We start from the raw sequence: 12,931 nt of genomic DNA, 5'->3' as shown, positions 1-12,931 counted from the left end.
TCGCCTGCCTCCTGCCCGGAGCTGCACGCAGCAGGATCTGGTTTTCCCATTTGGGGCAGGGAACTGGCCGCTAAGTGCCAGACTGAAATGTGCAGCCGCCTGGCCTCCTCAGCCTTTCATTCATTCTTTTAAGAAAGTCATTCATTCAGCCGCTGTTTGTTGAACTCCCACCGTGTGCCAGGCTGGGGCTCAGCACAGGAGCGCCATCAGCTTGCCTGGGGGGCCAGCGCGGGGGGCAGCCTCCCCACGGATGGCACGGCCCGGACAGCGACCAGAGGGACCAGAACAGGGGAGGGGGAAGCATGTTCTTACGGGGTCTGAGAGCACGGTGGGGAGCGGGGTGTGCGGTGGGGGCACCGGGGCCGGGGATGGCCCCGTGGTCTCCCTGACACTTGGACTTCACCCCAACGGCGGTAGATGCCTTGGAAACTTGGCGGGCGCTTACGCAGAAAAATGACACGACCAAATGCATCATTGCAAACAGCAGAAGCGGGCTCTGGCCAGCTCAGGTCAGAAATGAGATTGATGGAAAGGGTTTTTTGGTTGCTCTTCCACAGAAGGAGAAGTGGAGTAGCCAGGCCCCTCTCTGAGACACTGAGATGCGTTGGCAGACCCTCCCCCGGCGCCCCCACTGTCCCCGGAATGGTCACACTCCGCGGCCCGGCTCCCACGAGAACCAAAGCGTGGCGTATCCGAACAGTAGAACGCTACGCGCCCCGCGACCAAAGGAACCACTTGCCACGACGTGGGCGAACCTCGGGGACATTCTGTTGGTGGGGCGAATGCCAGTCAGACCCATGAGAACGCATGCTGCACAGCTCCATATGTGTGGGTTTCCAGAACAGGCAAAATCAGGCAGAAATCAGGCCAGCCTGTGCTGGCAAAGGGCACGCGAGCACATCCTGGGGTGGCGGGGACACGGCATGGGTCACGGAGGTGTATGCACTCATCTAAAGGCATCAAACCTGTGCTTAAAACCTGTACATTTGGGGGGCACCTGGGTGGCTCCGTCGGTGAAGCGTCCGGCTTCGGCTCAGGTCATGATCTTACGGTTTGTGAGTCCGAGCCCCGCGTCGGGCTCTGTGCTGACAGATCGGAGCCCGGACCCTGCTTCGGATTCTGGGTCTCCCCCTGTCTCTGCCCCTCCCCCACTCACGCGCTCGCTCTCTCTCTCTCTCTCTCAAAAATAAATAAAACATTAAAAAAATTTTTTTAAATCTGTGCATTTTTCATATGTGAATTTTATCAGGATGAAAAAAAAATGGAGCAGAAGGGAAAGAATGTTCTTCTGCTGACAAGGAATCCATCCATCAGGAAACAAGCAAGCAATCAGACCAGGGAGAAAGTCTGTCTGTGGAGCTCACCACTCCCATCGTTCTTGGGCCGGAGGATAAGGGGGCACCCCGCCAGACGGCTCCCCTCAGACCTCTTAAAACAAGGGAAAGTCACTTCCCAAAGGCCAGCCAAGGGGTGCGGAGAAGGCGAGCGTCAGCCTTACCCTGGATCGTCAGCCTTATCCTGGATCGTCAGCCTTACCCTGGATCGTCAGCCTTACCCTGGATCGTCAGCCTTATCCTGGATCGTCAGCCTTACCCTGGATCGTCAGCCTTATCCTGGATCACGTTGGAGACCATCCTTGTGTCTGCTACAGATGCAAGACGACGTAAACAAACAGAAAAAAACCGTTTCATTGGTTCTGTTTTGGGGGAATCTGTGTGGGGCAGGGGGGAGAGGGGGGCGGAAAGCAGGCGAGTGAGCGGGACCCTGCCTATGGGCTGGTAAAATATGACACTTGTCTACAGGGTCCTTCAGTGATTAGAATTGACTAAACCTTGGGTTCTCTCACCTCTAGCCGCCAGCGGACATTGGTGCCCTCGTCCGGGGCTCCCGAGTGCCCCGGGGAGAGGGCCAGGACGGAAAGAGGCTGCAAGTTGAGGCCGGTACTCATGGGGACTTTGTCGCCTCGAAGGAAAGAAGGATGGTCTCCTTGAATCAATAACTCTGGTCTCCCAAATTAAAAAAAAAAAAAAAAAGTCCGAGACAAGTGTTGATCACGTGGTGCGTCAGCTGTTGGCCTCTGTCCGTGTACCCTCAACACGTGCACTCGAGTCCCTGCCCCCCTTCGGGGCATTCGAACCGCAGCTGCCATCGGAGCCCCCACCGAACGGAGCAGGCCTCGTCCCTTCCGTGTTCTCTGCCCTGGGGACCCGGGCGGCCCGCACCCTCCCCTCCTCCCCGGCCCATGGGGACGCTCGTGGCAAAGCTGCTCCTCCCTACCCTCAGCAGCCTGGCTTTCCTCCCCGCAGTCAGCATCGCTGCCAAGCGCCGCTTCCACATGGAGGCCATGGTCTACCTGTTTACCATGTTCTTCGTGGCGGTAAGTCTGGGCGCCGCGCGAGGACCCACGCGGGGCACCCTCCCAACGGCGGAGGAGAGGGGCCATCTTTCCACCACGCGCCTGCATCGGTGATGAGGAGAAGTGATCTGGAGGTGAAAGAAAGAGCCCGAAGACCAGGAGAAAGGGGTGGGGGCCCCCCTCCTCCTCTCTGGACCCCAGGCTCCCCGTCTGTGCCCGGAAGTCACTCTGGGGTTGGTGTGCGTAAAACGGGCGAGATTCGGTGGGTCCAGGACGAGCCCCTCCGGGGTGCCCCTTCTCTCACCGCTGGCAGGCCACCCCAGGCCCCCGCCCTTGTCCCACCTACGAGCGCGGGGCAGCTGAGCCGGGGCGAAGGGGCCGCACCGGGCCCCGGGAGGGGGGTAGTGGGGTTTGGGGAACGTGTAGGGCCTGGGTGAGTCTGATTCCAGGATTCTGGAATTCTGTAGCTGGCCCCTGTTCAGGAGGGCCTGCTCACGTCTGCTTGTCTCTCCTTCTTGGGGCCTACGTCTGTCTCTCTCTGAGTCCTTCTTTCTCCATTTATAAGCCTGGACGGCTGCCTTTTAGCACTGTCTCTCCCCCCCTCCCCTCCCCATGGGGCTCTTTCCCTCTGCCTTTCTCCTGGCCTTTTTTTTTTTTTTCACTCTGTCTGCGTCTGGGTCTCTCTTGATTTCTGGAGCTCTGTCTCCATAGAACTTGCCCTCTTCCCAAACCTCCTTGTCTTTCCCTGTCTGGCTTTGCCCCCCTGCCCCTCCACGTGTCTCTTTGGCTCGATCTGTCCCTCTAGTTTCTGTCTGTCTGTCTGCCTATACTCCTACCCACGTACATCCCTATCTAATCAATCATTGCCCCCTACCTACCCAATCGATGGTCCTTCCATCCACCTGCCCTCCCCCATCCGTGTCTCAGTGCCATCCTATCTCCCTGCCGCCGTGTCCCTCTGAGCCCCCCACGATCACGGCTGGCCCCCCTCCCTGGCTCTGACAGTCCTCCTCACCGGCTCCCCTCAGACTCACCCTTCACTGAAGCCCAGCTCCCCGCGAGAAGCACGCACCGCGGGGGCGAGCGTCCCCCTGGACGTGACAAATCGCACGATGCCTTTTGCCGCCGGCCTGGCTCCCCAGCAGCAGGACCTCGGGGTCCCGGGGGCAGCCGTGGGCAGTAGGTGTGTGAGCACACGCCTGTGTCCGCAGTCGTGCCTGCGCACTTGGGCGGGCGCCCCCTTAGGCAGCAGGCGCCCCCTGGGGCCAGGGGCTGCCTGGGGCTTGTCTCCACCTCTGGGTGGGAGAGACCTCCGCCGGGAGCCAGCATCCAGGCTGGGGGACGTGCCGGGGGCTCTGCACACTGTCTTCTGTGGTCTTCTCGGCTCCCCGTGAGCCTGGGCTTGTGCCGGGCCCATTTGATGGATGGAGAAACCGAGTCCGACAGAGGCTGAGTCCCATGTCACTGTGAGCACCAGATGTACCTTGGAGCTCCTGGCTCAGTCAAGGCATTTTGTCCGATGCCGTTTCATTGGCCCCACAAGGGACCCCTGCTTGGGAGAGCTCCAGGAAGTCGGTTTGGCAGGTGGGAAACCCAGGCACGGGGCGGACGCGGGACTTCTCTGCGGGTACAGGGGGCTTAGGGCCGGGGAGGGGAGCCAGGGGTCTTGTCCCCAGGCCCAGGTCAGACCCCACCCAGGAACCCACAGACACGGCCAGGCCACCCCTCCCTGCTGGGGCTGGGCTGGCCCCCAGCTGCCTCCGGGCTGACCTCAGCGGCCCGCCCTGGCCCGCCCAGAATGGCAGAGGCAGCTGCCTCCTGTGACAAATGTCCTCCAACCTCAAAGCCACACTCAACCCCTTTCTCCCAGAGCCCGAGGCAACACCACTGCAGCCCCTGCCTCCCATGTGGCTTCTTCTGGGTTCCACTCAGGACCCTCCTGGGCCAGTTGTCACAGGGGGTCGCCTGGCCCACCCCGCGGACCGACAGAGGGGGCCCCAAGCAGGCAGCCAGTGGCCGGGCTCACAAAACAAGGATCCGTGAGGTCGGCCTCTGGAGGCTGTGCGGTCTCCCACCAGGTCCCCAGCTGTACCCCACCCCCACCAGCACCCTCCGGGCCCCCAATCTGCCCCTGCATTGGAAGACGGAGGCAGGCTTCACAGGCGCCTATCCCCGCTCTGCCCTGCCTCCTTGGCAGGTAGCACTGCTCAGAATCTCACCGTCCCCACCTGCCCAACAGAAATGAACCAAGGGCCTGGCGGGAGAGCCCCCCCCCCCACCCCCCATCTCGGGTCAGCTCTCCTTCAAACCGCTCTAAACCCTGCCTCCCTGACCCTGCATTCACACGGCCAGGATGAGACAGAGTATTCCTGCTCTTGATGGGGGCAGGGCACAGACACTCCAAGAATCTCTTAGCAATTAAGTCCGTAATTCTACACGGTGATCTGTGCTACGAAGGAGAGGTGTGGGTGCAGAGACAGCAGATGATGGGGCTGGGGGGTGGGGGGAGGGATGGAGTTCTAGAAGTAGCAGGAGAATATCCATGTCACTTGTAAGGCCTCGCCCTGCCTGCCAGAGCCACGTGTAGCAAGTGTCCTTCTCCCTACTCTATCCCACAGAGTTCTGAGCACCTTGATCAGGCCTCACCTGAAGCTTCCCTTTCCCCAAACAGTTATGTCCACTCCCTAGTTGTTCTTCTCTATCCTCTTTGCCTGTGTCACTTCAAAGGGTGCAGACTCCAAAGTTCAACACAGTCTTCTAGGTGGGTCTGACCCGGACAGAGAGAAGCAGGACTCTGTCACCTCCCTTGTTCTGGGCACTATACCTCTATTAACACCTCCCGGGGGCACCTTAGCTTTAAGACACCCGTAATTGTAACCGATATGAGCTCTAAATCCACCCCAACTTGCTTGACTCACCGGGTGACCCTGGGCTCCTGCTCCCCCTGTAACATCCCTGGGGCCTCCGGACGTGGACTGCTCTCCTGCACACCTCCTCCCGCCCGCTGAGCGGGGCTCACCAAGAGACGATTGTGCCGGTTTCCGGGCTCGTTTATGCCCGTGGAACTTGTCAAAATAATTACGTCACATAATTTGATATTCCTTAAAATGATGAAATGCATATATGCAAAAGGAAAGAGCTGTTTTTGGGAAGAAGTCAGTTGACAGCTCTGAGAATACTCCATAGAGGCATTTGGCTTTAAAAATTGCTAGTAGGGGTGTCTGGGGGGCTCAGTCGGTTAAGCGTCCGATTTCCGCTCAGGTCACGATCTCGCGGTCCGAGACTTCGAGCCCCGCGTCGGGCTCTGTGCAGACAGCTCGAGCCTGAAGTCTGTTTTGGATTCTGTGTGTCTCCCTCTCTCTCTCTCTCTCTGCCCCTCCCTTGCTTGTGCTCTGTCTCTCTCTCTCTCTCTCTCAAAAAATAAACATTAAGAAAAAGTAATAAAAAAAAATAATAGGTTAGAAAAAATTGCTATTAAATAAGGTGTCGAGGAGACGACCGTACAAGTGTGGGAGCGGCCGGGCAAACCGACCGTGCCGTCTGCAGCACAGGGGTCCCTGCGGTGGTTCTCGAAGCGTGTTCCCCACTGGCGGCTGGCTTCAGCCTGAAAAACTCTTAAAAATGCACATCTCCGACCTCCCGCCAGACTTCCGAGTTAATGACTCAGGGTGGGCTCAGCGATCCGAGGATTCACAAGCCCCCCCGGGGGTTCTGGTGCCCACTCGGGGCTGAGGACTTCCTCAGCGGGGTAGCCCAGTCACGACAGGGGTCAACCGTACAGCAGGAGGCCCCTCAGGCCCCCCAGGAGCCGCCTGGCATCCAAAGAGTAGGCCCTGGCCTCACGTCCACGGCCACGGGGAACGCGCACCTTCACCCACTGGCCGTAACCCCGGCTGTTGAAGGAACGTGCAGGGCGCGTCTTTGAGCCTCAGAGGAGCGTCGCCCGGCCTCTGTCTACTCGCGTCACAGAAAGTAAGAGACGCGTCTGAGCCCTCAGCACATCCCAGGCCCCGGACCCCGACACGGATTGTTTCCTCGAATCCCCGCGAGACCCCGTGAGGGGAGCAGTCGGCAGCACCCCCGTTTTTCAGGTGGGGAAACTGAGGCACGGGGCCGTGAAAGGACTTGCCCGAGCTGGTGAGTGGTCTGGCTCAGCTCGGAGTGTGGGTGTGGCTGGGGCCCAGCCCCGGCCCCGGTCCCGCCACCACCCCCCCCCCACCCCGTCCCCTCCTGCCCTCCGCCACCCGTGCGCTGTCCCTCCCAGCCCCCAACTGCCCTGCGTTCTCTGGCAGTTCCACCACGCCTGCAACGGACCCGGCCTGTCGGTCCTCTGCTTCATGCGCCACGACGTCCTGGAGTACTTCAGCGTCTACGGGACAGCGCTGAGCATGTGGGTCTCACTGATGGGTGAGTGGCCGCACCCCGAGGCCCAGTTTCCCCGCCGTCCGCGGGCCGGGCCCCCCGAGAAACCCGACCCCAGTGATCCTGCTGCCCAGTCCTCATCTGGAGCGTCTCCTCCCCGCCTCCCGGGGTCCAAGCACAGTCTGGTCTAGGAACGCGCGGTCCTTTCACGCCCGGATTCCCATTCTCGAAACCTCTAACGTACACTCTCGGTAAAGGCTTGTTCCGACACAGGCATGGTAGAGCACTGCCGAGGGCCGGCGGAAGGGCTTCCGCTCTCTCCCCCAGGAGACCGCTGTCCCCCGGGTCAGGGTTTGCCCCCAAGACATTGCCTTGACGCACGTTGCTGTCAGCTCAGGTCGGTACGGGGATGGAATCCCCGGACGCAAGTCGTTCCGCGACTTTGTTCTCACTTAGCGCCGTCTTGCGGCAATGTGAGCTCGGGGCTCCCTGCTACGTGCCCGTGAAGGACACAGATCTTTCCTGTCTCTTAGCTGGGTGTCCTTGTCTCCGTCCCAGGGGTCTCCAGGGGTCCCCAGGGGCGGGCGCATGCCGCCCGGGCTGCTCCGTCCGCGTCCTTCCCTTCAAACCCGCTGGAACAACTCAGACCTCGGAGTGACCGGGCTGGGCCATGGGCTGTCTCTGGCAGAGGACGCCCAGCATTGGGAGCCCTGAGAGACGCCTCTGGGGGAGCAGTGGCCGGAGGGGCAGGGGGCCCGCTCACCTCTGCCGGTTCCTCTCCCCGCCCTCCAGCGCTGGCCGACTTCGACGAACCCAAGAGGTCGACCTTTGTGATGTTTGGCGTCCTGACCATCGCGGTCCGGATCTACCACGACCGCTGGGGCTACGGCGTGTACTCGGGCCCCATCGGCGTGGCTGTCCTCATCATCGCCACCAAGTGGGTGCGTACTGCCTGGGCCTGCCCCCCCCCCGCCCCCCTCACCCCTCCGCCCCGGGCTCTCCGATTACCGCCCGTCTCACCTAAAGCACAGAGACGGTGAGCACCAGGCACTCCTGCCCCACAGGCGTGGTTTGTGTCACCCGCACTCACCGGCTCTGGGCCTAAAACCCAGTGACGTCATTCCCCTGCCTCAGCTTCCAGGTCTGTGAAGCGATCATTACAGGAACAGTCTCTTCCTTACCTCGTGGGCTTGGTTCCGAGATGAACTGAGATAATGCACTTAAAAGTCCTACCTGGCGTCTCACTCGCTCAACAAATAGGAGTCGTTAGGAGTATTGCTGTTAACAGTATTGCAGACAGTGACTCCTTTAAAGATGCAAAACCCATCGGAAATGGCCTGGGCTCATCTGGGAAGACTTCCTGGAGGGGGTGAGCCTAGAGTTGGGTTCTAGTGAGGAAGGAGGCTGTGGTATGCAGTCGACAGGAAGAGGGATCTGCCCGTAAGCGTTGAGGAAGCTCGAGCTGGAGTTTCTGACACTGAGAGCCCTCTGCTGCCCACCCCTGGGGGGTATGGCGCCCAGTAGGCCCTTACACACGGCTCCCAGGCCTCCCCTAATCCTCTGTTGTACCGAGGCCCCCGCGGCGGTGAGGCCTGAAACTCACTCACGCTCCCCAGGCTGACGAGGAACCTTCGGCAGGATGGACCCAGGGCCATTGCCTGGGGCCCCAGAAGGGAAGGAGCTGAACCTTGCAGGGCCAGAACACAGGTCTGGACTGCCGCAGGCCTGAGGCCGGGCTCACTCTCCAGCCGTGCGCGGCAGCTCAGGCCCCAGGGGGACGTCCCTCTGCCCCATTTTAGCCCCTCTGGAGCTCCTCCTGGAATCTCGGGGTCCCAGCTCCAAGTGCTGGCAGCAGGTCCGGTCCGACCCAGCCCAGGCCACACACCCACTCGAGGCCCTAAAATTAAGCCAAGATGGCAGGACCTCAGAGGATGGTCTGCCGGGCCACCTGGGGAGCAAGCAGGAAGGCAGTTCTCTGGGAAGAGGGGTCCGGCTGGACAACTGGTTGCAGAAAGTGCCCACCAACCCATGTTACAGCTGCGGGAGAGAACATAAAATTCTGGTGGCGATCCTTCCCCACGCGCCCCGGGCTCCTCCCACAGCCGGGGAGCAGAGGGTTTGTTTGGCCAGGCGGTTAAGGAAGTAGGGCTCAGAGAGGTCAGCAACCAGCAAGAAGTCACAGCAGCACCGAGCGCCGCCGGGCCTCGACTTTTCAAGCAAGGGAAGGGAAGGAGCCTCTTTCCCACTGGGGCTCAGGGACGCACTGCTGGCCTGGGCCTGACCCAGGAGGCCCCTCGGAGCTGCCTCGGAGGAGGGGAGGCATGTAGGGTCCGCCGTGTCTGGACCCAGGGAAGGACCACATTAATGAACAGGCTGGAATGCATAAACACAGAGCCCTCGATAATGCGCTCACTCCTGGCAGGAAGTAGGATAGGCTCCTTGGTCTGCCCTGGAGGGCTGTCATTCCCGCCTCCCCCACTCCCCGCCCTCGCAGATCTTGGCAGGTCTGAATCTGGGCTGCATTGTAATCCGCCAGAATAGAAGTCACTCCCTAGTGTCCCTGAGAATCCTCACGGGGACTTCCACGGCCTTGGGGGCTGTGGGTCCAGCCACAGGAACCAAGAGGTCTGCCCGGCTCCCTGCATCTGGGGCTCCAATTGTGTTTTGCAGACCATTTAGCGTGGAGTTTATTTTGGATTTTCAAGGGCAGTTGTTTCCTGGAATGAGGGTGGATTTTTCTCCCGGAGGCTCGTCCCTTCTCGAGCCAGAGTTGGGAACAGCAACCCTCGGGGAGAGGAAGCCGAGCCGGGTGCGGGGGGGGGGGGGGGGGGCGGTGCAGGGCTGGTCAGGCCAGGCTAGGGCATGACCTGGGGCAGCCACGGCCGTGGCCACCCACACCCAGGACGCCCCCAGCCGCACCCAAGCCCTATCTGTGCCGTGCAGGTCCTGATTCCTTATCAGGCCATGGTAAATTACAGAAACCTGAAAACCGGGCTTTGGCGGCCAAAGTTGCCTTGCCCCAGCCCAAGGCTTCTCGGGGTCTCTGTGCACTCCACCTGGTGGGCTGGTGTGGGGGAGGGGGGCGCTTCCCTAGCCCCCGGGAGGCCTCCACCATTCGCAGTGTGCATGTGTAGGCTTGCCACAGGCCTAAACACCCCGCTCTCTGAAACACTTTGGAACGCCCAAGGGTTCGAGATTTCAGGGTGTGGCCCTACATTTACTGCTGCATGTGAACCCGAATTCAAATGCCCGCTTGAGCCTTCCGCTAACATCAGGGCCTGCGAAACCACGGATGTAACGTGCGGGTCAGGCTGTCTCATAAATGCTGCGATGGGACATCGGTGAAAGCAACCAAAGGGACTTTCGGAGCATCACATGGGTGCCCCCACCAGCCATACTGGCGGGCAGGGCCAGTGCTCCAACACCCCCTTGCTGTGACTGGTGCCCTGCGGGGGGGGGGGGGTCCCCTCCGGCTGGGGGAGGTGTATGTGGAAGGGTGGCCTTGTTACATCCCCAAGAGGCAGGCAGGGGTGGGGTCCTCATGGGGGGTTACTGGTCCTGCGGTTCCCAGCTCAGCCGTCCAGGCTGGGGGCTCCCTTGCGTCCTGCAGCCGCGAGGCTGGGCATGTGGGGCGTCTCCCTGCGCCCCAGCCCCTGCCCGAGTGTAGCCAAGGTGCGCATGCCCAGGGCGAGCTCTCCGGGCAGCCCAGGGCGGCGTCCCCCGCATCACCGGCCACTCTCCCCGCAGCTGCAGCTCATGAAGGAGAAGAAGGGTCTGTACCCCGACAAGAGCGTCTACACCCAGCAGATAGGCCCCGGCCTCTGTTTCGGGGCGCTGGCCCTCATGTTACGATTCTTCTTTGAGGTACAAGGCCTGAGCCTCCTCGGGGTGGCCTCACATTCCTGCTTTTCTGTCCCTCTGGGTGGGCGGAGGGGAGCCTCCCTCCCTCCCGCCACAGCCTGCTTGGTCCCCAGCACCGGGGCGATCGCTGCCTGCGCGCACCTGAGGCGAGGCGCACAGCCCAGATGGGGCCTGGGGCGGGGGCCGGCACCCGCAGGGAGGAGGGAGGAGGGAGGGGGGCAGGGCGGAGCCCCAGACTCCTTGTCAAAGGCCTAGCGAGTGGGGTTTGACGTCAGGAAAGATGGCCTGGGCCGGACACTGAGGGGAGGCTCCTTGGAGGAGGCCACTTGGCCACATTCCTGAGTGGGGGCGGGGAGGTGACCGGCAGATGCCCTGGGGAGCCAGGCAGGCCGGCGTGCAAGCAGGGGCCCAGAGCGTCGGGGAGGGGGGCCTGGGGCCCCAGACTGACCCCCCCCCCCCCCGCAGGATTGGGATTACACCTACGTGCACAGTTTCTACCACTGCGCGCTGGCCATGTCCTTCGTCCTCCTGCTGCCCAAGGTCAACAAGAAGGCCGGAAGCTCGGGGCCCCCCGCCAAGCTGACCTGCCCCGCCCTCTGCTGTGTTTGCATCTGACCACGCCCACCCCCTGCCCCCTGCCCCCTGCCAGCCCCCGCCCTGCCGCATCTCCCGCCTGCAGAGAGACCCCCATGCCCCCCCCCTCCGCCCCCGGCTCTGAGCATCCGGGAGAAATGTCTCCCCTCAGAGGGATTTGGGGAGCATCCTGCCGAGTGCTGCCGGGAGCCCACTTACTAGGTTTCTACGGAGGACAAAACCACCGTGCTGGAAAGAAAAGGACTTACTGCGCCGCTCCTGCTCCCCCACAGTCATGGCCACCCACAGCCAACATGTGTCCCCCCCCCCCCCCCCCGTCCCCCTTTCCTCCTCACCCAGCCACAAAGGGACTCCGCCCATGCCCCCCTCACAACACCTGCCTCCTCCTGGACCCTGGTTGTCACTGCTTCTGTCCTGTGCCCTCGGGCTCTGAGCAGACCCGTGTAGGAAGCCAAGGCCAGTGGGGGCCGGCTCTGTCCAGGCCTGCTGGCCGTCCCTCCAGCCGGGTCCCTGAATCAAGCCCTGCCAGTAACGGCAGCCCACAGGAAGCTCCTCAACCCTTGACCTTCCTGTGTGCCAGAAGCCGTATGATCATCGCTTCATCTAGTTGATAAAACAAGTCTGCATTAAAGGATGACCATTCCGTTCTACAGACAGAAGCCCGAGGCGCAGGGTCCATGATGTGTCCGAGGTCTCGAGCAGGCGAGTGCAGACCCGGGCCAGGCCCGGCCACCAAGCCCGCCCCCTCGCTGTGGAGCCGCCCACGGGCTGGGCGCGAGCACCTGTGTTGGCCCTTCGAGCGGCTCCACCCTGGGTCTGGGCCCAGGGACACCCGCTGACACCCCCACCCCCACCGCACGGGGCGTCCCCTTATTTGTCCTGAAGTCACCTCTTGCTCCCCTCAGGGGGCCGGGAGAGAGCTGGGGACAAGGCTGGCCCCTCGGCGAGGCACCCCCGGTCTGTCGGCCTCCCTGACTGTCCAGAGGTCCCACGTGTGGGGCCCGGACGCCCACAGTCTCACTCTGGCTCAGCCCCTTCCTGAGCCTACAGACTGGATGACAGAGCAGCCTCTGGGCAGCTCACACAGGCTCGGAGTCCTGGCCGGGCCCCGGGGAGCAGGCCTCAGCCTCGCTCTGCCTCCCAGTTGAGGAAGTTGAGCCCACAGCTTCGGGGCCGTCCTCCCAGACGGACACGTCCCCGCATCCCCCGCCCGGCGCAGGGACGGGCAGAAGCCGCTTCCGTTGGCTTCTGGTCCGGTTGAGGGGTGTGCACACACAGGTGCCCGCTCACACCGTGAAGAGATAGGGCCCCCTGGAAACAGCATCGTCCTGTCCGGCCTGTCTCCCAGCTCCGCAAGGGGAGACACCGGGCAGGAAGGAAAGGGAAGGCTGTGGGGGCCACGCGGGGGGCCCGCGGGCATCACTCTGGAAACAGGCCTCTGCCAGTCGCCTCCCTCCCCGTCACCTCCCTCCCATCCCCTCCCCCGTGTCCCCCCCCCCACACACACACCCGGCGAGCACACCCCAGCTCCCAGCTCCGCGGCAGCAGATGGAAAGTTGGAGGCCGCGGGATGCTCCTGAGCAGGGAGGAGGCGAGGGGCCGGCCAAGAGCGTTAAGGACCATACTAACAGGCTACTCACTGCGGCCATGCTGATTTATGAGGCCGTCTGGGAGCCCAGCCAAGTCTGTAAGTCATGGACAATTAGGAGGCTCGCTCCAGCCCTCAGCCCCGTCCGCCTCTGGGGCTCTAGGCCCACC

At 62.2% G+C, this 12,931-nt stretch overlaps 1 protein-coding gene across 1 annotated transcript; it reads left to right on the top strand.

Annotated features, from left to right (window-relative positions):
- The first annotated feature begins 2,094 nt into the window (after window positions 1-2,094).
- Window positions 2,095-11,823, top strand: MYMK (myomaker, myoblast fusion factor). The gene is made up of 5 exons (XM_045467448.1): window positions 2,095-2,377; window positions 6,649-6,763; window positions 7,511-7,659; window positions 10,466-10,582; window positions 11,045-11,823. The coding sequence occupies exons 1-5, from the start codon at window positions 2,243-2,245 to the stop codon at window positions 11,192-11,194; spliced, it is 666 nt and encodes a 221-aa protein (XP_045323404.1). The 5' UTR covers window positions 2,095-2,242; the 3' UTR covers window positions 11,195-11,823.
- The last annotated feature ends 1,108 nt before the right edge of the window (window positions 11,824-12,931 follow it).

The sequence above is a fragment of the Leopardus geoffroyi genome, chromosome D4 (genome assembly GCF_018350155.1).
Source record: "Leopardus geoffroyi isolate Oge1 chromosome D4, O.geoffroyi_Oge1_pat1.0, whole genome shotgun sequence".
In the NCBI taxonomy this organism is placed as follows: Eukaryota; Metazoa; Chordata; class Mammalia; order Carnivora; family Felidae; genus Leopardus; species Leopardus geoffroyi.
Note: the sequence above shows the minus strand (reverse complement) of the source record. Positions and strands in the feature narration are given on the sequence as shown.

Coding starts and splice junctions, on each gene's coding strand:
- MYMK (XM_045467448.1), top strand. CDS start 2,243: ATGGGGACGCTCGTGGCAAAGCTGCTCCTCCCTACCCTCAGCAGCCTG. Junction 2,378..6,648: donor TTACCATGTTCTTCGTGGCG/GTAAGTCTGGGC, acceptor GTTCTCTGGCAG/TTCCACCACGCCTGCAACGG. Junction 6,764..7,510: donor CATGTGGGTCTCACTGATGG/GTGAGTGGCCGC, acceptor CCCGCCCTCCAG/CGCTGGCCGACTTCGACGAA.